Source organism: Herpailurus yagouaroundi, unplaced genomic scaffold, assembly GCF_014898765.1.
Source record: "Herpailurus yagouaroundi ecotype Mexico unplaced genomic scaffold, PumYag 181, whole genome shotgun sequence".
Classification (NCBI taxonomy): domain Eukaryota; kingdom Metazoa; phylum Chordata; class Mammalia; order Carnivora; family Felidae; genus Herpailurus; species Herpailurus yagouaroundi.
In genome coordinates this window covers 21,149,090-21,175,927 of record NW_024412412.1, presented here as the reverse complement: position 1 = coordinate 21,175,927, position 26,838 = coordinate 21,149,090, and the positions used below count along the sequence as shown (strand labels likewise).

General features: G+C 37.8%; 1 protein-coding gene and 1 pseudogene across 5 annotated transcripts in view; one reads left to right on the top strand and one right to left on the bottom strand.

Annotated features, from left to right (window-relative positions):
* Positions 1–26,838, top strand: part of MICU3 (mitochondrial calcium uptake family member 3) — a 113,011-nt gene that overhangs the window by 26,559 nt on the left and 59,614 nt on the right. For all 5 annotated transcript variants that reach the window (XR_005794960.1, XM_040490086.1, XM_040490084.1 and 2 more), the window contains exon 2: positions 25,086–25,239. Coding sequence is in view for 4 of the 5 variants with exons in the window: in XM_040490086.1 (XP_040346020.1) it covers positions 25,086–25,239 (154 nt within the window). In the remaining variant the exon portion in view is untranslated. The remainder of the gene's footprint in view (positions 1–25,085; positions 25,240–26,838) is intronic.
* On the bottom strand, positions 1,632–12,628 carry LOC121039999 (chromobox protein homolog 1-like; annotated as a pseudogene).

The window sequence follows — 26,838 nt, the reverse complement described above, 5'->3', positions numbered from 1 at the left end:
TGAACTGTATATCCCACCACTCAGAATTAATAATTGTTAACATTTTGATATTTTTTCTAGTTTTCTTTCAGAGATAACTACCGTCTATGTGTGCTATCTTTTTTAATAGCAATATTGAGGAACATTGGCCTCTAATAGAGTTTTTCTTCACTGTTTTTTAAATAAACCTATAGTTTTAAGACAAAAACTGACAATGTGGTAGGAAGTTTACATTTAAACAAAGTTTTCAAGGAAGCCTAACACATGCCTAGAAAGATTTTATAATGGATTTTTAGGTGCAGGTCTCGACTGTGTCAAGAACTAATGGATCTTGGGGCGCCTGGGTGGCGCAGTCGGTTAAGCGTCCGACTTTAGCCAGGTCACGATCTCGCGGTCCGTGAGTTCGAGCCCCGCGTCAGGCTCTGGGCTGATGGCTCAGAGCCTGGAGCCTGTTTCCGATTCTGTGTCTCCCTCTCTCTCTGCCCCTCCCCCGTTCATGCTCTGTCTCTCTCTGTCCCAAAAATAAATAAACATTGAAAAAAAAAAAAAAAAAGAACTAATGGATCTCATGATCGAAGACAGCTTTTCAGGTATCAGGTAATTCTTAGGATTAGAAAAAGTCTTGTTTTGTGTTCTAAAGTGAACCACTGTGCCAGTGTGAATGTTTAATGTCCTGAGACCAGGGCTTTTGAAACCATTCAACTTTTAAAGAGCTTCTGTGAACTTGTGCTGTCAGTGCTGCGACCAGTGGCTTTAGGGTTCAAAATTCAAGTAACAGAGAGGCTCCAAGACTCTTCCATTCTGAGAGCATGGGCCTTTCTTTCCCTACTTTCCCACTTTCTATACCACTTCTTTCCCTCCCCAAGTGCCTTGGCCAGTGGCTCGGATGAACAAGCTGCTATTTATAACTTTATAATTGAAAAAGAAGCGTGTTGTCAACATCAAGAGTTAGCACTGCTAAGACAGAACAGTGGGCCTGTATGTGCTCCGATAGAAGACTTTCCCTCCTCAACCAGTTTCCATCCCACAAGTGGCAGCTGGTGATTTATTAACTCACTTAGTTCTTTCCTGGGAATAGCATTAAGCTCAGGCAAGGAACACCTTGGGTGATAAGTTTCAGGCATTTTAAATAGTTTCTTATAGTCCTCATTTAGGTCACTGGTGACACTTTTCTTTTAAGATAAAATATTCTGGACGTAGAACAAAATCATCATTAAGTTGTTCTTTCCATTGTGACACCGTTTTCCCAGTCAGGCCCCAAATTTTAATAAAAATGATCCTACCTATCTCCCTTCATACTCCATCCCTTGTACCCACAAATGACATACCAGCGATTACCAAAAACTACACTACACACACGCTACACTGTAAAAAAGCAGCGTTAGCACTTTGGGGAAGCAGGCTGTGGGGTGTGGAGATGGTCTTTGAAGATCTACAGTATCTTTTGCTGTCCCACACACCCATTCTGCAGGTTTTGTCCTTCCTGGAAGGCCTTCTGCTTTTCTCAGCAAAACCCAGAATGAGCTGCCTTGCACTACTTCTCCCCCTTCCCCTCCACTGGGATGGGTGTGCAAACTACATGGCGTGGACGGGCTTTACTTCGGCTGCTGTAGAGCACAGCACACTGTGCTGACTCTTCAAAGGACATCCTCTCAAGCCACTCCTGTGGTGTCAAGGCAAGTAGAACTCCCTCCTCCCCACTTGAAGCCTGCAGTCAGGTATGACAGGGGCCGGTACTCGGGAGAGTGCATTCTTGTCATCTCTTTGCCACCATCCTCTGAAAGGCAGGAATGCCACATCAGCCTTTCCTCAGAGAAGGGTATGACCCCCTCCCCCCTGCTGTGGGCACTTGACATTGGCTTCCTTGGTGGGGACCAGGTCGTCCTCGTCAGATTTTTTCCATTTCATCAGGAACATGAGTTCTCCGCTGGAGTCTGTAGCTCCAGTAATCTGCTCCATCCAGCTCCAAACCACTGGCAAAGTCCCATGGCTTTTCTGACTCTTCTTTCTTCTTCTTTGGTTTGTTCTCTGCCTTATTTTCAGAGCCAGAATCAATTTTGTGCTTGCCTTCCTCTGATTTATCTGTCCCATGTACTGTTTTCTGTGACTGTAGAAACTGGGCATTGAGGTCAGGGCAGTCCGGGTTGTCTTCTGACTCCCATGTGTTGTCCTCCTCTCAGGACCCCTTGCACTTCAGGAGTATCCCCTTTGCCTTTTCCACTCCATGTTTGGGAACCTTTTACACCCACGAATTCTTCCCCCTCTTCTAGCACCTCCTCCACTTTCTTCTTAATTGGTTTCTTCCCCACAGTGCCCGCCAGCTTTCTGGTCTAAAGGGTGACACTGCTCAGAGCTGTGCCCAAGAGCATGAGAGGAAACTTTGCCACGCTGGTGGTGTGTCAGGCTGGTGGGGAAAGTGGCCTCCAGAAAAGAAACAAATCTCTTCACTTTTTAAAGCTTGTTTTTGTCTTAGCAATAGAAACAAAGGTCAATACAACATGATGGTTGAGATGTAGTCTTTGGAGTCAGAATACCTAGATTTGAATCTCAAGTCTTTCACTGCAGAACCTTGCCAAAGCTAATTAAGTTTACATGCGTATGCCTCACTTTCCTCATCTGTAAAGTAGGGATAGTAATAGTACCTACATTACAGAATTATTAAGAGAGCTTAAAATGGTCAGGCACATAGGAAGGTCTTGCTATGTGTTAACTTTTTCTTTTTCTTTTTTTTTTTTTTTAATGTAATTAGATAGCGACTTTGTGTGTGGATAGCAGCACGGTTACTATGTCAGGTAACCTTCAGATCTACCCTTCATTGCCCTTCTTGTAATGCTGGTGTTGGAACTTGCCAACATTTCTCTTTTGCCAGTAGAGCTTGCAGCAGGGAACTGTAGGAGAAGTGGTTTCTTTCTCAGACACTGGCGTACCTGTCTTCTTGTTCCTGGGGCAGCACTGTGAAACACCCAGTGATACTCATCTTCAAGCTGTTCTATGCCAGGTGCCAGTCAGAAGATGGAAACCACATGGTAATTTGAATGCATAACGTTCAATATGAAGAATTATTAACTGTTTATGATAGGGAAGCTACTGAGAAGGAATCAAAATTCAAAAGAATATTCTAGGGCCAAGAGAGAGAACCTAAGGAAAAAACAAACTTGGAAGGGCAGCTGCCTCCCCAGGTTGGGATTTAGGCCTCGTGAGAAAAAGTGTGTTCACAGCAAGAGCTTTTCCGCAGTGGTTGGGCTGAGGCTGGCAGACAGGGAGATACCAGCTAGAACTGGCAACCTGGAAGTCACCTGCTGGTGTGCCCTTGGGCCATTGTTGGCAGACAGGGAACCATGTGGTGGAATGTGCTTGCAGGAGATCTCCCACTGGGATGCAAGTAGGCCAAGGCTGGTTGGTGGGCAGGAAACTTGAAGTTGTGACTGGTAAGCGGGGAACCCCTCCACAGGGATCTAGGTAGGCCAAAGACTCTAGGACTGATCTTACTTAATGTTCGCTTGCTTGTTTGTTTGTTTATAAAGGATCTGACAGAGAGGGTTCCTCCCAACTCAGATCTCCCAGTATTCGAGTTCCTCCAGAATAAAATGCCAGCTTGAGGGAAATGACCTGCCAGAACATTTTTAAGACCTGTATAAGTGAGTAGAGAAAAAGGGCCGATGAGTCACTCTGTGGTTGGTGTTCTGGGCCGAATGTTTGTGTCCCCCCCCGAAATTTATATGTTAAAACTCTAGCCCCTCGTGTGGCTGTATTTGGAAATAGCATCTCTAAGAAAGTCATAAGGTTAAATGAGGTCATAAGGGTAGGCTCCTGGTCTGATAGGATAAGTGTCCTTATAAGAAGAGACACAAAGGGAGGGAGCTCACTCACACTTTCTGAGTGTGCCCACACACCGAGGACAGACCATGTGAGGATACCGGAAGAAGGCGACCATCTGCCATCCAGAAAGACTTCTCACCAGAAACTTTCTGTGCTGGCACCTCAATCTTGGACTTCTAGCTTCCAAAACTACGGGAAAATGAATTTCTGTTTAAGCCGTCCAGTCTGTGGTATTTTGTTATGGCAGCCTGAGCTAACCAATACAACTGGGTAAGTTCAAGGTGCTTCAGTTAGGGTAAAATAGTACACACTATTAATGGTGTGTTGTGTTCATTTCTTTGATTGCAACCTAGAAAAACTATCTTAGAGTCATGTAGCCAGGCCTAGAAGACAGTGGCTTAGTGCACAGCTAGAGATTTTGTCATTAAGGGTCAGCCATCGCTCTTAGGAAATAAATGAAATACCTACCACATACCGTATAATCTAGATGTTTGGAACTGAGCCAGAAAAACGGAGAGAAAGGTGCCAGAGTATGAGGCAGATGGGAGCCTCAAGGAAATACCAGGCCATCGGAATAGTTTTATCATCTTGAACATATTTAGAAACTTCCAACTTACAGTGCCACAGAGGCACTTGACACGGCAAACTTTACTCATGGGGCTGAGCTGCCCTAAGACTATTTCTGGACCCTGCTGATTAACAGAGGATTCTCAATGAACTGTTTCTGTTGGCCAGGGGAGAAGGAATTGTTCTCGTGTAGTTTTCATTTGTCTTTGTAATTTGTGAAGCTAGTGTTTATTTGTCCATTTGTCAGTTGAAAATGCTAAGGTTCAGAGAGCTTATTTTTCCCAAGGTTACCTAACTGGGAAGTGGTGAACATAGGCCTGAAGGAGTACAAAACAATGCACTTTTATTCCAGTGTGCCAAGCTGTCTAGAGTAGAAAGAAGAACACTGGATTTGGTCCTAGACTCGGTTGCTATCTCTATGCTTGAGGAAGGTTTCTCTAAACAAAGCTAGTAACTCTTGTCTAAAATTGGGCTAATAATATATGTGCTGTTTGCTTTTTAAAAAACAATACTCCATTCCACAACTTTTTCTAAAGTCTGTGTGTGTGTGTATTTCTTTAAAGCGTGAATTTGGTTTCTCTTTTTTACCCATTCTTTCTTAACTTGGTTTATTTCACCCACTTAGGTGTCCTCTTAATCTTACTATAGTGCCACCTCTTTTTTTTCCCTTTTTTGAGAGAGAGAGGGAGGGAGGGAAGGAGGGAGAGCAGAAACAGGGGAGAAGGGTAGAGGGGAAGTGAGAGAATCTTTTTTTTTTTTTTTATTTTTTTAAGTGTTTAATTTTGAGAGAGAGAGGGAGCATGAGCAGGGGAGGGGGAGAGAAAGAGACAGAAAGACAGACACAGAATCTGAAGAAGGATCCAGGCTCTGAGCTATCAGCACAGAGCCCAGTACAGGGCTTGAACTCACGAACCGCAAGTACATGACCTGAGCTGAAGTGGGATGTTTAACCGACTGAGCCAGCCAGGTGCCCTGAGAGGGAGAGAATCTTAAGCAGGCTCCATGCTCATTGCGGACCCTAATGTGGGGCTCCGTCCCCACAACCCAGGAATCATGACCTGAGCCGAAATCAAAAGTTGGTCACTCAACTGACTGAGCCATCCTGGCACCCCAGTGTACTATCACCTCTTAATCTACCATATCCTTTTTTAGTAGCTATACACTACTCCATTATTTAACTATTATCTCACTCATGGAAATTTTGATTGTTTCTATTTTTTCAATATCAGAAACATTGCTACAGTGAATATCAGGTTTCTATGTAGACACACATGTTAAATTGCTAGGTCCATCGCTACTAAATTTTAATAGCAACTATTGAATTGTTCTTCAAAATGGTTGCATCCAAATATACTTCATCCCGATCGTCATGAACTTCTAGTGTCCCCTTTACTTAATATTATCAAATTTGATTGTTTCCAATTCGAGTGTGAAAAAATGATTTGTCATGATTGTTACAAATTACATTTCTAAAAAAAAGTTCCATTTCTGTGATTACTGGTGACGTAGAGAATTTTTTTGTTTATAAGTTTCTTGGGAATTGCCTTCTAATATCTTCACCAATTTTTGTTTTTTATTGACTTCTAGGACATGGCAAAATTTAAATCCTGTTCCTACTTTATAGGTCATAAATGTTTTCTCTCATCTCAGGCCTTTAAAATATATTTACAGACCTATAAACTTAAACACATATATCATTTTCTTCGTAACACATATGTGACCATACTGTCCCTTTTGTTCTTGCCTTTTAGACTGATATTATATTAAGACATTATTATATCGATAAATCATAGATCTCTGATTCTTATATTTAGGTGCTATTCCAAACTGTGGATATAATGTAATTTATGTTTAATATTGTTTATTTCATTTTCATTGCTTTTTAAAAATCAGATTTGATAGGGGTTTATTTTATTGGTCTTTTCAAATAATACTTTTTAAAATTAAATTTATTTACTGTTTTATTGTTTTACTTCTGCTTTTATCTTTAGTAATTATTCCCTTCTATTTTCTTCAAATTTATCTTAATTTATTTTTTGGCTTATTGTATTGAATACATAGTTTATTTACTTTAAATTCTTATTTTATTTTATTTTATTTTTTTTTTCAACGTTTATTTACTTTTGGGACAGAGAGAGAGAGACAGAGCATGAACGGGGGAGGGGCAGAGAGAGAGGGAGACACAGAATTGGAAACAGGCTCCAGGCTCTGAGCCATCAGCCCAGAGCCTGACGCAGGGCTCGAACCCACGGACCGCGAGATCGTGACCTGGCTGAAGTCGGACGCTTAACCAACTGCGCCACCCAGGCGCCCCTAAATTCTTATTTTAAATTCTTACTTTAAATACGTTTAAGGTTATTAATTTTCCCCTGTCAGTAATGGCTTTGACCAAATTACACAGATTGTTAATTGTAAATCCCTAAGTGTCATTTATTTTCAAAAAGCTTGTAATCTCAGTTTTAATTTCTTTTTTAACCCAAGAATTGCCCAATTGTGTAATAGTATATCTTAAATTTCCCAAAGTGGTCTTTTTTATGTTGTTTTTTTTGCTAATAACTTTTAGCATTTTTCCATATGAGGGAAGGAATAAAACTTGAATGATTTTTTAAAATGACATATATCCAACTTACAAAAATATAGTACATAGATAATATAATGCATAGCTATAGATGCACTGACAGCTTAAAAAATAAACTGTTAGCATATATACCTCTGTCATAATTCTCTCTTCCCCAAAGAGATAACCACTGTTCTAAACTTGATTTTTATCATTCTTGTGCAAGTTTTCATAATATTATTATAAGTGAATGTACCCTTGAATAATATATACCGATTTTATAGTATCTTTTTCTAGTTTGTATTTTTACTTAATATTATCTTTAAAAACCTTATCTGTATTGATACAGGTACTCCTGGTAAATTTATTTTTCCTATTCTCTAATAGTCTATGAATATTTCATTGAGCCTATATAACTTCCACATTTTTATCTTATTGATATTTTTATGAAGAATAATATATGATCAGTTTATATATTTTGTTTATTAAAAACAAATAAACATCTTATTTGCTTTGTTACACAAATTTTTTTCTTACATGATTTTGTCATTTGACCTATCCATTTCTAGTAGAGATTTGTTGACATCTCAGCCATGATTGTGAATTGGTCAAATTGCATTTTTCTAACCGGTTTTCCATTATAGAATTTTAAACTATTTTGCCTTATGTGTGTAATAGCTTCTTGGTGAATTTTTCTTTGCCCCATTTAATGCTTTTGGCCCTTAATTTTGTGCATTTTTAAGAATTCTTGGCAATGTTTAATTCTGGCTCTTGTAAGGAACATTTATATGACTTCTTAAAAATACAATGTGAGAGTTGCTCTTTTTTTTTTTTTTTTTTTTTTTTTTTTTTACTGTTTATTTATTTTTGAGAGAGACAGAGACAGAATGTGAGCAGGGGTGGGATGGAGAGAGAGGGAGACACAGAATCTGAAGCAGGCTCCAGGCTCTGAGCTGTCAACACAGAACCCGACGTGGGCCTCGGACTCATGAACCATGAGATGGTGACCTGAGCTGATGTTGGATGCTTAACTGACTAAGCCACCCAGGTGCCCCAAGAGTTGCTCTTTTTTTTTTTTGTTTTTTTTTTTCAACGTTTATTTATTTTGGGGACAGAGAGAGACAGAGCATGAACGGGGGAGGGGCAGAGATAGAGGGAGACACAGAATCGGAAACAGGCTCCAGGCTCTGAGCCATCAGCCCAGAGCCTGACGCGGGGCTCGAACTCACGGACCGCGAGATCGTGACCTGGCTGAAGTCGGACGCTTAACCGACTGCGCCACCCAGGCGCCCCAAGAGTTACTCTTTTTTAATGAGAGTTTAACTCACCTATATTCATTGACATATTTGCATCTGTTTTTGCTGTATTACATGAGCATGTATAATTTTTTTCTCTTATGCCCTGACATTGTATTAGTCCTTTTTTTTTATTCTTTTCGCTCACTCTAGTGACTTGAAAATTATACATCCTAATTCTAGTGTTCAAGTGGTTACACATGCTTTTTGTTTTGTTTATTCATTTTTGAGAGAGAGAGAGAGAGAGGTAACAGGAAAGGGGCAGAGAGAGAGAGGGAGAGAAAGAGAATACCAGACAGGCTTCACACTTTCAGCACAGAGCCCGATGTGGGGCTCGAACTCACAAACTGTGAGATCATGACAGGAGCCGAAATCAAGAATCAGATGCTTAACTGACTAAGCCATCCAGGTGCCCCGGTTACAGATACATTTAACAGAAATTTTTAATTTATATATCTGAAATTTGAGGATATGTCCATATCAAAAAATTTCCCATTCCACAAAAGACAAATTATTGAACATATTTTACTGTATTGCCTTCCCAACAGCACAGTTTGAAGTCAATTACATTGTTAATACCAGATGATTATTGAGTTTTTAATATTATGTTTTAATTTTTAAAGGAATCCTTATTTAACAATTATAATAAGTTTTATAACCACATTCATCCATTCATTTATTTAGCAAATATTGGAGAACCTGCTACAGGCCAGAGACTCTTGTAGGCTTTGGAGAGGCAGAAGTTTACCACTGTAAACAAATTCCTGCCTTTGTGGAATTTATATTAATTCAGAAGGGTACATGTAAAAATTTTGGATCTGTTAGTGTATTTATAATATGTAAAAACTAGATGAGATCATCAAGGGGGTAATCACAGATTTTAAAAAGAGATGAGGTCCAAGGACTTGCAGAGAAGCTCCAGGAAGGAACTGCCAGAGGAGTAAAAGGAAAATCAGGAGAGTGGTATCTTGGAAACTGAGACAGTTATTTCAAGGAAAAAAGAGATATCAACTGTGTCAGATGCTGTAAGATGAGAACTGAGAATTGGCCTTTGGATTTAGCAACAAAGAGGTCATTGACGCCCTTGGTAAACAGTTTAGTGGAGTGGTAGAGGGGAGAACCTGCTGAAGTAGAGGAAGTCAGAGACAGGAAATGAATGCAGGAGAGAAGGTGGGGAAGAAGGGAAGGGTAGCTAAATGGAGAAGTGGGACAGGAAGCCTGCTAAGACGGAGGAATACCAACATGTGTATGCTGGAGGGAAGTACCCAGTAGTAGAAAAATAGTGAGTTAGGTAGGCAGGGCAAGGGAGGCATTGCTGGAGCAAAGGCCTGGAATAGACCAAAAGAGACGCGACATACGCAGTAAACCACGACGCGTATGGCCTCGTTAGAGACATGCCTTACTTACATCATCCTCCTATCAATCGTCCTCAAAATACTGAGACAATATTTGTGAAAGTGCTTTGTAAACTTGTAAAGAACCTTAAAATGTACGCTACTATAACTACACGTAGAGACTTTAGAGTCAGTGGTCAGTTGCCTTTTTTTTTTTTTTTTTTTTTAATTTTATAACTTTGTTTGATCTCGGCCCAGGAAATACTGTTGGCTGGTCTTCAGCTGTGTGTACTTCCACATGGACACACGTACCTAGCATCAAAACATTTCACCTAGAGTACTTTGGGATTTTCCCACACTGGGAATTTGATACTTAACCTTTCGACCACCCAACAAGCAAAGAAAATATTACCCCTTTTATCTTCTTAGAAGCTTTTAAATGAGCCTCAAGCCATTTGAGAAAGCCAAGTGTAGTACTTCCATGAACATCTTTTTAGCCAGAATAAAAATAGATGTGAATAAAATTTCATGATTCTTATCCTAAAAAATATAAAATAAAAGTCTAAATTTAAAAGAGCTTTGCTGTTTGGTGTTTTATGAAAATGTTAGTATAGTTGCCAGTATCAGGTGCGACCTAATAACAAATACTCAGCCTTCTCCATGAAATCAAATAAATGCTTAATCATTCTTTATTTTTAAAAATTAGTATTGATTTGATTTAACATCAAACAGTTTTTTAAAGAAACTAATAAGGATGAGTAATCAAAATAATTTTGGTTAATACAAATGGTTTTTATTTTTCCTTCCATTTTTCATTCTCATGGCTCTGTTTCTCACTGCTAAAAGGTAATACATTATACAGTGTTTAGATAATTGATATAATTGTTTCAAGTTACCTCTTTAGGGTATTATCAGCTTGTAGGCATCAGTTTCTCTAATTGTCAAGTAGTGAATCCTTTATCTGGCATTTAATCTTGCCTCCCTGGGAAAATCAGACGTTACCACAGGGTAAATTTTCAAATTGCTGACCTGAAGTAACATGAGACTGTGCCTTGGCAGTGAACCTTCCCTTTCTGTTATTCACTGGAAGGATAATGATGTACTCTGTTGCCTGCAGGCCCTTGTTTCACTACCTTAAGAAGTAACATCTAAGTACTAGTTGCAGAGGTCTGAGTTTGGAAATTCCAAAGAAGATAATTGCATTGACAGAATATTTTTACTTCTTTTGGAAAGATGAGGTAATTAAAAAATGTAACTTTTATCATTTCTACCACTTCTTAAACCACTCATCTTGCCCATGTCAACATGACTCAGACATTCCACAAAGTTACCTAAAAGTGATCATTATTTGTTTTTATGAATACATTATGTATTTCATTTTATAGGTGTGTTTGAAATTTTTATTTCCATGTAGACTCTCCCATTTTTATAAGTAGGAAAACTGAGATTAAAATGTAGCTCACAATTTTTCAGTAAGACCAAAAAGACAAAGCTTTCTAGAGCTAGAAAAATAATTCCCTGAATGTTTTTAGCAAACTTGAAAAGAATATTTAGCAATTCCCATAAAAGAATTTCCTAGGAGGTATAAAATATAATTTCCTAGGAGGAATAACATGAAAAGGCAAATTTAAATTCTTTTATCTTCAGGTATCTCTGATTTCATTTTTCTGCTCTGTGGCTTTGCACTTACAAATAAGGTAGCTTGTGTGGCCAACCCTGAGGTCCGTGCTTGGGTAGTTTTCAGTAGCAGTTTTACAAGATCTTTTTGACATGAAAAATTCAATTATCTTCACAAAATTTGCCATATCTAAAACTATTGCAGTGATGCCTTCCCTTAAACTTAAAATGTCTATATTTTCCTTGGCCCGCATGAAGCCAAGAAATCGTAATTGTATTAGGTTTAATACAGTAAATATTTGTCAAAGTCACATATGCTGTAGTTTCATTATTTTGAAGTTTGATGATACTTTATTTTCAGAGTGAATTTTACTATATTAATGAAAGAAAGTTGTTAGAATTTAAAATGTGTATGTGTGTGGGGGGGTTTTCAGGCATTTTTTTTTCTGTTGCTTAGACTTTCGATTTAGTTTTTTATTTTGATATTTTGATATTTTGAGTATATTTTATTTTTAGGTTTTTTATTTTGATATTTTGAGTATAGCGATCTGTTACCAAATTTAGTTTAGGAATAACTCAGTTTTAGAATTGCAGAGCAAAAATTTGAAGACCATTATATTTTTCCCTGTAGATCATTCAGTTCAGATTTTGTAAAGTAAACTGTAGGACAGTAATTACTTTTTGGCCTCCCATAGATGATGCGGGGAGATCTGTGGAGGGGGAGCACAAAGCATCTGTTTACACTCAGCAGCTCCCACCATCGAGAATGGAGGATCAGACCCAGTGCTTTCTTAACCTCGCTTCAGTGTTTTGTGAAAAGGTCAGAGATACATAAAAATTTTGCTAAATTTGGAAATAGAGAGCTAGGGAGAGTGCACATGCAAACATTAAACTTCAAGCCAATAGTGGCTGTGTCTAAGACTTTGGGAAGAGATACAGAATGCAGGAGATGAAATGTGTGGAACCGTCAACCTAAGTCAATCACAGCAGTTTAGTGTCCTGCAAAATTGATAAAGGTGATTTGGAAGTGTTCCCTCCCCTGAGGCTTCCAGTCCTACAGAAGTGGCTTGTTCTAGAAGTGAATCTCTCCAAGTCTTTGTTAAACGTACATATAATTCTAATATTTTTCTCCCTTGTCCTTTATATCCCATGAGTTGTTGTTGTTGTTACCCCAAGTTGGTATGACAGACTGCAAGCTGTTGACCATAATCTCTTTTCTTCCCCCAAAATAGTCAGGGTTGTGGATGCCCAGTTCTTTTGTTTTGTTTTGTTTTGTTTCTTCTTCATTTTCCTTCATCTCTTAACACTTAAGTGTGGCCATGTGACTAAGTTCTCTTCAACTGAATGTGAGCACAAGTGATTTATACCACTTCTAGGCTTGGCCAAGAAAAGTTTCTCACATGAACTTCTTGCATACCACCCCCCACCCCCTCCCGCACCTCAGGTGATAATGACGTCATCTTTAGTCTCTGAATCAGAGTTCCCTGATCCCATCCCCAACCCTGGTCCTGAGCTCTTATGAGAGTAATGAACACACTTCTGTTGTGTTTGAGCCATTACATTTGAGGAATGTAGCCTATCCTATCTTACACAGAAGAGAAAGGATTGATTGGTGAAGGCTTTGATCACTGAGAAGGGAGGAAATGATTATTTTTTGATGAAAGTGGATTAATTTTGTCAGCTGGACTGGTCTCCTATATTCTTCTCATATGAAAGCTCACTTAACTAGACACCTATTAGGTTTACCCTGACCACAGACGCTAAGACAAAGGAGCTTAATGGCTAATTGGCCACTTTTGACTTTATTAATGGAAGTGATCTCTATGATTTAATTCTAGTCTTATGGATTCCTATCTTATACCCCAGTGGCCTTATGCCAATTTTCTGGGGACTAAATTTCTTCTTTCTGAATCCAGGTTTCTCTTAACTTGGTCTCCTCATCTCTTCTTTAAATAATGGCCTTAGGCCAATTTGCCTGCTGCTTGAATCTGCCTGTGTCACCTGTATTCCTGGCTGATACCAGTCTGGGTCTTGTACTTGGTTCAGGATTATGCCAAATAAATCATATGCTCTATTTCCCTTACCTTTTCTGTTCTGGCTTCTCTTCCCTCCACTGCTGTACCCTCCTTTTTAGTCCTTCATGTAGCAAAAAGGGTAACCTACCAAATTTGAGCATCTTCTAAATCATATTTGTATTTGTGTTTTTCTCCAACAATTACCACGTACTTCTATGTTATAACTACCAGTATTCATTCAAACTGTAAAAGCTATATTCTCATCTCCCTGGCCTTCCCTAATCCATATACTGTTAAAAATTTCACCACATGTACTGTCCATTTGTTTTTATTCCTATAATCAAAAGTTAGAATAATTTGTGAGTTTCATTAACCCTTTGTGGAAAGATATTATAGAAGCAAAAATTATTCTTTATTGTAGAAAAGAATTGGTAATATGCACTGAAAAACGCTAAGTGAAGTAATAGGCAGCTGGTAACATTGCAATTAGAGTTGACCCTTAAATAACACAGAGGTTAGGGGCACCACTGCCACCCCCAGCTGAAAGTCCCTATGTAACTTTTGACTCCTCCACAAACTTAACTATTAATAACCTACTGTTGATTGGAAGACCTTGCCAATAACATAAGCAGGGGATTAACGCACATTTTGTGTATTATATGTATTACATACTGTATTCTTGCAATAAAGTGAGCTAGAGAAAATGTTAAAATCATAAAGAAGAGAATGTACACTTACAGAGCTGTACTGTATTTATTTTTAAAAATTGTGTAAGTGGATGTGTGCGATTCAAACCTGTATTGTTCAAGAGTCAAGTGTACTTTAAAATTTTAAGTATGTGGAACCATTTTAAAATCCAAATATGCAGTTTTTTATATGTTGTAGTCACTTGGGAGGGGTGCCTGAAAATTGAGTGTTCTACATTTTAAGGCTCAAGCCACAAATTATTTTTGCCTGCATCCCTACTTAAGAAGATATTCATTTAACCAGAATTTTTACTCTATTAAAATAATAAAATGAAAAATCTCATATGTCTTTTTATTACAACAGCTAAACTTAAGCATTTACCAGCATTAGTTTTAAAGATATGTTTGAACAACTTTTAAAAAACAGACACCCATAGGGGCATCTGGGTGGCTCATTCGGTTTAGCATCCGGCTTGGCTCAGGTCATGATCTCATGGGTCCTGTGTTTGAGCCACACGTCCAGCTGTATGCTAATAGCTTGGAGCTTGCACCCTTTTTCGGATTCCATGTCTCCCTCTCTCTCTGCCCCTCCCCTGCTTGTGCTCTGTCTCTCTCTCTCTCAAAAATAAAAAAAAATAAAAAAAATAAAAAACATAAAAAACAAACAAACCAGATACCCATAAATTATGCTATACCTTTCTCACTAAAACTTTAGAGTATCTTTTTTTTTTAATGTTTATTTTTTAGACAGAGAGAGACAGCATGAGCAGGGGAGGGGCAGAGAGAGAGACACAGAATCCGAAGCAAGCTCCAGGCTCTGAGCTGTCAGCACAGAGCCCGACGTGGGGCTCACACCCACAAACCGCGAGATCATGACCTGAGCCGAGGTGGAACGTTCATCTGATTGAGCCACCCAGGCGCCCCTAGAGTATCTTTTATCATCTCTGTCTGGATTCCTAGTTTGGAATCAGAAGCTTCTCTTTTGATTGTGTCCTTGTTTACTACCTGAGCCAGACTCAGTCAGTATTCCTTTGCTAAGGAATCACGTTTTCATCCACAAGCGTGTATTTGTTTATTTCCACAATCATCATTTACCAAGCCTCTTAGATGTGCCAGGCGTTATGTTAAACACTGGTTAAGTCCTTATAAACATAAGAACTACTCTTCCTCTCAAGGAATTCATGGTTAAATGGCAGAGACAGATATGTAAACAGATCATTGCAACTCAGTAGGAATGGAGGAAAGGAGTGCAAGTACCAGACCAGGGATGTATAAAGAAAATAACTAGGATTTCTTGAAAGTATAGTATTGACTCTCAGGGAACTCTCAACACTCTCACTGTTGTCAGAATTTCAGACATGTTATTACAAGGGATGTGATTAATTAGGACTGATTTGGTGCAGTATCTTAGGAGAGAGGGCATGGCAGCAGAAGTTTTCTGGCAAGTATCCTTTCTGAGAGTCTGAGCTGAAGAATCACATAGACCATTTGATATGGAGCAAAGATTCATCTTCTTGGTAATAGCTGCAAAAGTATCAGGACTCACTTCCAGAGAAATTGAAAAGCTGAACAGGAAGCTGAAGCTAATTGAAAATACTATTGGAGCTGACTAGAGCTCAGAGACTATTATAGTTCCCAGGTACAAAGTGAAATTAGACTCATTCTTGTTTCTATGAACAGGTTAGGACCAGATGTTGGTTACTTATTAGCTTAGTTGGTTCCATGAGGTAGTGGCAGTAGACAGCCATGTTGCTAACTAGCAGATCTCTATAGCAGACACGAAAATGAAGCATCAAGGAGACCTGATAAAGTAGCAGTTTAACACCAAGTACTGAGGTGGTGATAAGCATGCATTGTAATCCCAGGGGAACTACTGAAGTATTCAGGAAAAGGTCTCAGGCACAGGTTGGCAGGAACGCAAGTACTGAAAGTGGAAATAAGGGATGCGTTCTGATAATAGGAAGGAAATCGGAAGCTCAGTTCTTGGTTCCAGAACAGAAGAGACACCACCATCCAAATCTTCAAGGTACAAATAATATTAATTATATTTAATCTCCAAGAATTTTTTATTAGAACAAATTTTTGAAATCGATAATTAATGAGCTATATATACTTCACAGGTTGATGTGCTCCTTACTGCCTAACAAAAATTATGTTTCAGTCTCCCTGGATTTAAGAGCTTCTTTATTGGGTCTGCTGATAACAGCAGCTATCTCTCACCTGATGTATTCCACCTTACAATAAGCCATTTAAAAGAGGCATCACCAGGAAAGATGGAACATGGAAACTTTGTGTTAAACTTTATATTGTGTCTACTTTGAAGAAATTATTTCGTAGAAGCATACCAGTCTGCAGCTCTGTCTATGCTTCTGCTACCCTCCAGCTTCTTGGAGAGGCCATTTCCCTTATAGCCATTATAAACTTGAGGGTTTTCTCTACAATACTCCTTAGCAATGTAAAGGCTATCACTTCCTCAATTTCCCAAATGTGTGTTTTTTAGTTTGACCATCAACCTATGGAAATGAAGAATTTTTCTTAAATGACCATGACTTCTATAACTCCTGTCAGTGTTTTCCCTGCAGTTCACAGATGGTCTAGTTATACTTTACCACTTTTGAAAGCTTATTTTTTAAGTACATAATATTGGATTGATAATAAAGATTTTCATTTTGGTAATGTTTTTACACCTAATGTTATATAATTCAGGTTTTTTGGTTTTCAGGTTAGTTTTCCCAATCGCCTTAGGTACATTATACTTATGAATGACTTTTTCTGTACTGGGAATTTGTGATGCAAAAGTATTATTTACTGAAACAGTACATGTTAATGAAAAATGTTTAGGTTAATTTTAAGCTTTAGGAATTAACTTTAAAAAGATATATTGGATTGAGATAAGCAAAAAAAGGTATTAAAGTAGATCAGCCAGTAAATACACATGTACTTAGCCTGCTCCTTGTAATATCAGGATTATCCATAGATTCACACCAATTGCTACAGGGAAATGGCTGTATTTGTTTTTTTTAAATGCTCAGAACATTAACATGATACAAGATCATCATCATTTGTAAGCTAATAAGGCTTCCAAGAGGATTAGTAAACTGGTTTGAATATCATTTTTCCCTTTATTTATTGGTTCTTATTTTTGAATGTTTATAATAGTGATGTTAGAACTTAAAAAGGTTTAGATTTTCTAAACTTTAGAAAGTTCAAAAGCAAAGCTGTATCTTTTAAAGGTCTGAGAGTTCTATCTCATATTTTGGAAATCTAATCTGAATCTGTCCCTTTCCTCTGAGTTTCTAGTAATTCATGGACCGCTGCTCCTTATCAACCTCCTAAACACTACAAAATTTAGTGTGGTTAGAACTGTACCACATTAAAAAAAAGAAAAAATTGGGGCGCCTGGGTGGCGCATTCGGTTAAGCGTCTGACTTCAGCCAGGTCACGATCTCGTGGTCCGTGAGTTCGAGCCCCGCGTCAGGCTCTGGGCTGATGGCTCAGAGCCTGGAGCCTGTTTCCGATTCTGTGTCTCACTCTTTCTCTGCCCCTCCCCCGTTCATGCTCTGTCTCTCTCTGTCCCAAAAATAAATAAACGTTGGAAAAAAAAATTTTTTTTTAAAAAAAAAATTTACTAAATTCTTCGTCTGTGCCGTTAGGTCATTCATTAAGAAAATAGTCTGTTCTGGGGCGCTTGGGTGGCGCAGTCGGTTAAGCATCCGACTTCAGCCAGGTCACGAAATCGCGGTCCGTGAGTTCGAGCCCCACGTCGGGCTCTGGGCTGATGGCTCGGAGCCTGGAGCCTGTTTCCGATTCTGTGTCTCCCTCTCTCTCTGCCCCTCCCCCGTTCATGCTCTGTCTCTCTCTGTCCCAAAAATAAATAAACGTTGAAAAAAAAAAAATTTAAAAAAAAAAAAAAAAAAAGAAAATAGTCTGTTCATAAACTGTGGAGAAAGAAGCACATGGGCAGTTGGAAGGTTTGAAAGTGATTAGGCATATATGTATGTAAAACATGATCAAACTAAGATTATTCATATTTGACTCTAAAGCAGTTTTAGATTAAGTGATCTTCCAGCTGATTATTTTATAATGAACTCATTTGCATATAGGAGGCACACAAGAAGTATCTATTGAATGAATGAATTTACATTAGCTCATTAGTTGATTTTAAATACTCATCTTGGAAACAAAATTGTTAAAAGATTATATAAATAATAGAGTTTTGTCCAATAACTTTTGAGTTTTTGTTTGAGGATTTCTGTTCATGCTTGTACTTGTCTAGCACATTTAAAATTTTTGTTTGGGGACTCATATTTATGCTTCTGTTTTGGTTTAAGAAAAAAGGTAAAGAAGCAAGAAGACCAGATGATCTCTGGTCATGATGACCATTCTAATCCAAATACATTTATTTCCAGGGAGCATAGGAAAACAGGTAAACACCCATTGCTGATTTCAGGTAGACGATAATGATCAACATCAACAGCAGACATTGCATTTAGTGGCAATTCATTAGAAGCATTCTCTTCAAAACATGGCACAGGATAAGAATGCTTACTATTACTGATAACTGTTCCACATCTTATTTAGAGATGTGGACCTCTCATAATTAAGGCAATGAAAATGACTATAAATATTAAAAAGGAAAAACTACCAACTGTCATTATTATGAAAGAATTTATGATTCTTTACTTAGAAAATCCAAGGAAAAATTATTAAAATGAAGGAATTTAAAAAGGTAATTGGATACAGGGAAAATATACCAAAGTCAGTAGCTTTCCCATTCATTAGAAATAGCCAGTTGAAAATGTAACAGGAATAAAATGTTCCATTCACAATTCACAATTACATAGAAACTATAAAATGTACCAAAAATCCACCAAAGGTATTTAAAACTTATATGAAGAAAACTGCGAAACTTTACTGAGAGACATAGTTGAAGACCTGAATAAATAGATCTCCGTCTTCCCAGATGGGAAAAATCAAGTCTCCTAAGTTATACCAAAATTGAATGTCATCCCCAACAAAATGCTGGAGGTATTATTTAAATAGAACTTGACACATTGATTTCAAAGTTCAGTTAGAGGAGAAAATTGAGTATCAATCACCATGAATATTTTTAAAATATTGATAATAAGATGAAATCTCACTTTACCTAATATCAAAGCATAACTACATGCTATTAAAACTACATGCTAATTAAAACAGTGTGGCATCTGAGTACGAAGAGACAAGTAAGTCAGTGGAAATGAATAGAAAATATAAAGCCAAGGAAAAGGGGTGCCTGGGTGGCTCAGTTGGTTAAGCGTCCAACTGTCGATCTCAGCTCAGGTCATGATCTCACAGTTTGTGGGTTCAAGTCCCGCCTTCGGCTCTTGGCTAATAACATGAAACCTGCTTGGGTTTCAGTCTCCCTCTCTCTCTGCCCCTCCTCCACTTTCTCTCTCTCTTTCAAAATAAATAAATAATAATACGCTTTTTAAAAAGCCAATGAAAGCATTGATTTCCTGTTTTGTTCTTCATCTCATCGCATTCTTCAGCCAGATGAACCCATTCCTTACAGTTGATGGTAACCAAACTGTTCTAGGATCATTCTAGTATACTGGGTTAACATGGGAAAATTGGTTTTTACTTTTTACCAGTTTATGTTACATTTGAGTAGTGCCAGTATATATTACTACACTATATCATTTATCACACTAAATTGAGAAGAGGCAATGGAGGAAGTAACAAGTCTACAGTAGTAGGAAGCCATTTTAAGCACCCAGGCTCCAGTTATCTCTTTTTTTTTTTATTTTATTATTTTTTTTTTTAGTGTTTATTTATTTTTGAGAGAGAGAGAGAGGCAGACTGCAAGCAGAGGGAGGGGCAGAGAGAGAGGAAGACACAGAATCAGAAGTAGGCTCCGGGCACTGAGTTGTCAGCACAGAGCCCAATGCGGGGTTCCAACCCACAAACCATGAGATCATGACCTGAGCCAAAGTGGGTCGCTTAACCAACTGAGCCACCTAGGCGCCCCTCCAGTTATCTCTTATACATAAATCATGTTCTTCCCTTTTAGGGTATATTTTTTTTTGTTTGGGACACAAACCATTCCAAACGCCTTCCCAGTTCTTCTTTTAAGGTGGTGGTAAATAAACCTGAAGTCACCACCTTATGCCATTATCAAAACGATGGGTACTATTATTGCTAAGGCAATAGTGGGTAGAATTCATACAGTGGAGTTTTTGTTGTTGTTTCAAAAATTTATTTAAATTCTGGTTAGTTAACATATAGTGTGATATTAGTTTCAGGAGTAGAATTTAGTGACTAATAACTTGCATATAACACCCAGTGCTCATCACAACAAGTGTCCTTCTTAATGCCCATCACCCCTTAAACCCATCCTCCCGCCCATCTCCCCTACAGTAACCCTCAATTTATTCTCTATAGTTTAGAGTGTTAGAGGGCACTTGGGTGGCTCAGTGGGTTGAGTGCCCAACTCTTGATTTCAGCTCAGGTCGTGATCCCAGGGTTGTGGGATCGAGCCCTGTGTTGGGCTCTGCCCTAGGCATGGAGCCTGCTTAAGATTCTCCCCCTGCCTCTCTCTCTGCCTCTTCCCCTCCCATTTGTGCATTCTCACTCTCTCGCTCACTGTCTCAAAACAAAAAAAGAAAAAAAGATAAAGTCTGTCTTATGGTCTGCCTCTCTTTTTTCCCCCTGTTCATCTGTTTTATTTCCATATATGAGTGAAATCATGACATTTGTTTTCCTTTGGCTGACTTATTTTGCTTAGCATAATACACTCCAGCTCCATCCATGTCATTGCAAATGGCAAGATTTTATTCTTCTTGATGGCTGAGTAAGATTCCAGTGTGTGTGTGTGTGTGTGTGTGTGTGTGTGTGTGTGTGTACACCACAACTTCTTTATCCATTCATTAGTCAATGGACATTTGAACTCTTTCCATAATTTGGCTATTGTTGATAATGCTGTTGTAAATATCAGGGGACAGGTATCCTTTTGAACCAGTATTTTTGTATCCTTCAGGCAAAAACCTAGTAGTGCAATTGCTGGATCATAAGGTAGTACCGTTTTTTGTTTTTTTTTTTAATTTTTTGAGGAACTGCCATACTCTTTTCCAGAGTGGAAGCAACCAGTTTGCATTCTCACCAACATTGTAAGAGGGTTCCCCTTTCTCTGCATCCTCACCAACATCTGTTGTTTCCTGTGTTGTTAATTTAGTCATTTTGACAGGTGTGAGGTGGTATCTCATTGTGGTTTTGATTTGTATTTCTCTGATGATGAGTGATGTTGAGTATCTTTTCATGTGTCTGTAAGTCACCTGGATGTCTTCTTTAAAAAAATGTCTATTCATGTCTTCTGTCCATTTCTTAACTGGATTATTTGTTTATTGAGTATTGAGTTTGCTAAGTTCTTTATAGAACTTGGATACTAACCCTTTAACAGATATGTCATTTGCAAATATCTTCTTCCATTCCAAAGGTTGCCTTTTAGTTTTGTTTCCTTTGCTGTTCAGAAGCTTTTTATCCTGATAAAATCCGAGTAGTTCATTTTTGCTTTTGTTTCCCTTGCCTCTGGATCTAGTAAGAAATTGCTCCAGCTGATGTCACATTTAGGTCTTTCATCCATTTTGAATTGATTTTTGTGTATGGTGTAAGAAGGTGGTCCAGTTTAATTCTTTTTTGCATGTTGCGGTCCAGTTTTCCCAACACCATTTGTTAAAGAGACTGTCTTTCCCATTGGATATTCTTTCCTGCTTTGTTGTAGATTAGATGCCCATATAGTTTTGGGTCCATTTCTGGGTTTTCTGTTCTGTTTCATTGATCTATGTGTCTGTTTTTGTGCCAGTACCATACTGTTTTGATTACTACAGCTTTGTAATATAACTTGAAGTCTGGAATTGTGATACCTCCAGCTTTGCTTTTCTTTTTCAAGATTGCTTTGACTATTCAGTCTGTTGTGGTTCTGTACAAATTCTGGGATTGTTTGTTCTAGCTCTGTGAGAAATGTTGCTGGTATTTTGATAGGAATTTCATTAAGTATGTAAATTGCTTTGGAAAGCATAGACATTTTAATAATACTTGTTCTTCCAATTCATGAGCATGCAATGTTTTTCCTTTTGTTTGTGTCATCTTCAATTTGTTTCATACAGTGGAGTTTGAATGAAAACCTTAAACTCTTCTTGGTCAGATTTCTTTTGATACCATTACTCAGGTGGTTAAAGGATTCAAACTGTGTTTTCTCTTTCTATCAGTAAAGGATGGATTAGAGGCAAAAATCACAGGTAGGGCATTACTGTAAAATTTTAGAGAAGTAGTGAGTGCTTAAACAAAAATGGTGGCAGGGGTGGATGTGAGAAATTAGAGGGAGAACAATAGGTTTTGTTGATTGATTGTTAGTAGAAATTGAGGAGAGGGAGGAGTTCTTAGCATTAGGGCATGGAAGGTGGATCCCATTCCCAGCTGCAGTGGTCCACCCAGGTTTGGTGTCCTGGGACCAGTCACAGCCGCTTAGGGAGGAAAGTTTGATGAGAAAACAGGTACATCATGAGCAGTAATGGCAACAGCAGGTAAGAGCAGAAGTCACAGATCAAGTCATATTAGGTCATAATGAATAAAGATGCTAGAGGCAAAAATTGTGGTTCAGAGTGTTAGACTGAGGCATGACTTCAGATTGTGGTGTGGAAACCATGAGAGCTCCACACTGAGGGGACCTTCAGGAAGTTCATTGGAAATGGGTCTTGGTTGATTATGGCCAATTAGGTCCAAGAAATAGGTCCTATCAAGAAGAAGGCAGGAGAGTAAACTGTGGTCACAGACAAGATTGATTTCCCTGTGCTAAGAGGAAGAACCCCCTGGGATATATGTGTAGAAAAGGACCTAAGATGTTAAACTGATCGCTGAGGAGTATTGAAGGAGATTATTGCCCATTATTGACATTAAGTTGTTCAGTGTCTCACTTCTCACCCATGGCAGTGCCGAAACAATTTCACAATACCTGTGGATCACCTGAGTGTTATTAATACATCGCTGAGACCAACTTGTCTCTGGTACTGAGTTGCTTTATTCTTCTAAAGCATCATTTTTATGTCATTGCTCTATGTAAGAAGATTCTATGTAAGAATCTTCTAAAGCCATGTTGTCTATCATTTTAAATTCCAGTGCTTTAGTCTGGCATTCAGAAATCATTTTTCCATGAATGCAAATCCTCTGCTCCAAGGAGGTTATTACCATTTTCAAATATGCTATGTAGACCTAGAGTGTTCATATCTCTTCCTGACCTTAAAATTCATATTTTTTTCTTCCTGAAGCCCTCTTATTAACCTCAACCTTTACAATGCTTTATTTCTGTTTACTCTAACTGGATTCACTCCTTGCTTCCATGTTTGTACCTTTTGTCTCTCCAACTAGTATTTTTCCCCTCCGTATAGGTCATGTATTTCTTAAAGGCAGAGACTATATAGTCTTATACATACCATTAAAAAGTAGGGAGTGAACCTTTCTTTTAGTTTTTATTTGACTACTTGTACAATGTTTTTAAAAATCTTAGTGTTCAGAATAGTGGGAAAATATTAGTCATTTGCCTGGCTTTTCATTTAATAAAGCATGACTTAGAAATATAAAATGTAGTCTCCTTGTTGAAAGTTTTTATGAATTGTTTTGATGCGACTTCTCAAGATATTAGATACTTCAATAACTTTAACAGTCTATACACAATCGGCATTATGACTTAGTAGACATAGAAGAGACAATAAAGAGAATAAGCTTGCCCTCTTAAATAAGAATTTCTTATGAAATGTGTAAAAATGTTATTTTTGTATTTTTGATAATCATGTAAATTGCTGTTAACTCCATAGAGGCAGAGTGAAAATATGTATGAAAAGGTTTTTTTGACCAACCAAATCCACTCATAGGAATTTACCTCAACTCTTTGTAGATGTATTTAAATATATATATTCTAGGCTGGTCATTATAACATTGTTTTATAATAGTAAAATACTGTGAATCACTTAAATATTCAACCATGTGCAATGCATTAATTGTGCTATGCTACATTCACTATGAGATATTATACAACTACTAAAAAATAGTCTAGTAGAGTAGTGACATGGGAAAACAGTCTTGATATATTAGTAAGTTAAAAATAACAGATAACTGAACAGTATAGTGTAATCCCATTTTTTGCCAAAAAAGAAAAAAATCTATGTAAGTGTTTAAAATTCTGTCTTCTAAATTGTATACAATAACTATGCATCACTTTTGTAATCAGGAAAAAAACCTATTAAAAATAGATTTGCTGTAATTCAGAGAGAAAATAAATAACAGTGATAAAGATAAAATTATTTATCTATGAGGACTGGTCTTTCAATTAAGGAAAACAAAAGAGACTTCCTTCCCCCCCCCCCCCCTTCTAATTCTGTAAAATCTTAACCTTAGGTTGAATTCAGAATGATCATTGGTGGTAATTGTACTGTGGTGATCTAGAGTTACCAACTTCAGATCTAATCTAAGCACTGCCACTAAGTAGTTTCCTTAGGGGTAGCCCTGAATAGCGTTCCGGGTTTCACTTTCTCATTTTATTTTATTTTTTAAAATATTTTTTAACGTTAATTCATTTTGAGAGAAAGAGAAAGTATGTGCATGAGAGCAGGGAAGGGGCTGAGAGAGGGAGAGAGAGAATCCCAAGCAGGCTCCATGCTGTCAGCCCAGAACACCACGTGGGGTCAGTCTCACAAACTCTGAGATCATGACCTGAGCCCAAATCAAGAGCGGATGTTCAACCTATTGAGGCACCTAGGTGCCCCTACCTTTTTTTTTTTTTTAGAAAATCAATAGATTCTAGCAAATAGACTTCTAATTAGATAAATAATGCTACATAGAGAACAACACATAGCAGGCGTTCAGCAAGAGTTAGTGTTCTTCTAAAGAAACTACTAGCTCAGAGATCTAATGTTCTCTGAAAGTAAAACTTAAATAAATCACAGATCCTTCAAAGTATCAGTTCAGAATTTTCAGGGCCTTAATGATATTTATTGTAGGATCTTTCACACATTAATTCATTGTATTCGTATGGGTAACTTATTTATAAAATGATTTAGTTCTCCAGAAGACAGTATTTTCACACTTTTTCATTTACTCTGTTGATTCACTTTCAACATAATTAAAAGCATTTAGCTTCTAAAAGATGTTATTTCCCACAGTCCAAATTTATCTGCTTTCTTTAGGTTGCTATCAGCAGAACAGACATTGAAGACTTAGACCTCTATGCTACATCTCGGGAAAGAAGATTTCGTTTGTTTGCTTCTATAGAATGTGAAGGGCAGTTATTCATGACTCCATATGACTTTATTTTGGCTGTTACAACAGATGAGCCCAAATGTAAGTATATTTTCTGAATTCTCTTAATCATTTTATAAGATTTTTTTCTTATCTCTAGTTTGTAAAAGGGTAGAACAGTATAAATTTTCAGAACAACTAACCCAAGTAATGTGGTATTTCAAAAGACGTGATGCTGTGCAATCTTACTAGACTAATATTTCTTATAAACTCCTACTGGCGTCTCTTTCCTTTTCACAAACTTTTATTTTCTTTTTCTCAGTTCATCAAACTTAAAAACACCTTACTCTTCATATTTTTTTAAGTTTATTTATTTATTTATTTTGAGAGAGAGAGAGAGAGAAAGAGAGAGTTCAGAGGTACAGAGGCAGAGAGAGGGGGAGAAAGAGAATCCCAAGCAGGCTCTGCACTGTCAGCGCAGAGCCTGACTTGGGGCCCAAACTCAGGAACCGTGAGATCATGACCTGAGCCAGAGAGTTGGACACTTCACTGACTGAGCCACCCAGGAGCCACATAGAATAGGTTTATATTCTCCCTATTCAGTTCTTATATCTAGCATGAACAGAGTAATTCAGAGGACTGGATTTGAAGCTAGACCTAGGCCAAGAATTCTACCTGTACCTCTTCTGTATTTGTCTCGGCTCCTACACTGTAAATATAGACTAATTGTTACTCATCTTTCCATATGTTAAGAGCAATGGTTCTCAACCTCTTTGGCATTATGTACATTCTTGCAAATTTGATCAGTGTCTGATTAATAGAAGACAGCTATATTCTCACCTCCTTTTTTTCTTTGGTACATTGCAGTGTGTTGTTTTTCACGAAGTATATTAAGAAAATCTGCCTCACAGATAAGTAGGCAAAGGGAAGAGCATTTTAATAACTTTTTCAGATATTTGTAAATATTCTTCTTGGTTATTCTATCAACACTTGGCTAGTGGTAGTGTCTTAAAGTTTTGTTGCAATGTGGAATTTGAAACTTTTGACATCTGTTATGTTAAAATCCAGTGGTTTATATTGTGCTTTGAATGGATCTTTTACCCTTATAATCTTGTAACATCAAATGGAAGATACTGGTTCACTAAGTTATGCAGATCTTCTGAATGTTGACATATTTATTATACAATTTTTGAAAAAATCACATTCATGGATATTATCATAAAAATCTTTACATATTGGAAAGCTCATGGTGGTATATACACGTTTTCCCAAATTCTGATTTTCACTTGAAAGCTCAAATGTTTTGATTGGCAACAAATATTGTTGGTGGTTATCCTGAAGTGATAGCTGACTGTTCATTTGTAAGAGAAAGCCTGCCAAATACCAAAGTCCAAATAACCATAATTTATCTGTCATTTGTTCTTTCAAGTAAAAATGTGTTCCATGAAAAAAGGTTCAGTTCGCAACTCACAGAGTCACAGTGCTTGTTCTCAAGACAACCACAGTACTTTGGAATACAACAGAAGTGCTTTATGCACACTTCCCATTTCATCTCACAGCATGTTATCGCATGTATGTAAAGACACCTATCAAATGCCAGGTATTGCACTAGGCACTGGAGATAAAATGGTGAGGGGAACAAAAAAATAAATAAATGCCCTCCACCCTCATGATGCTTACAGTCTGGTAGAAGGAATCAGT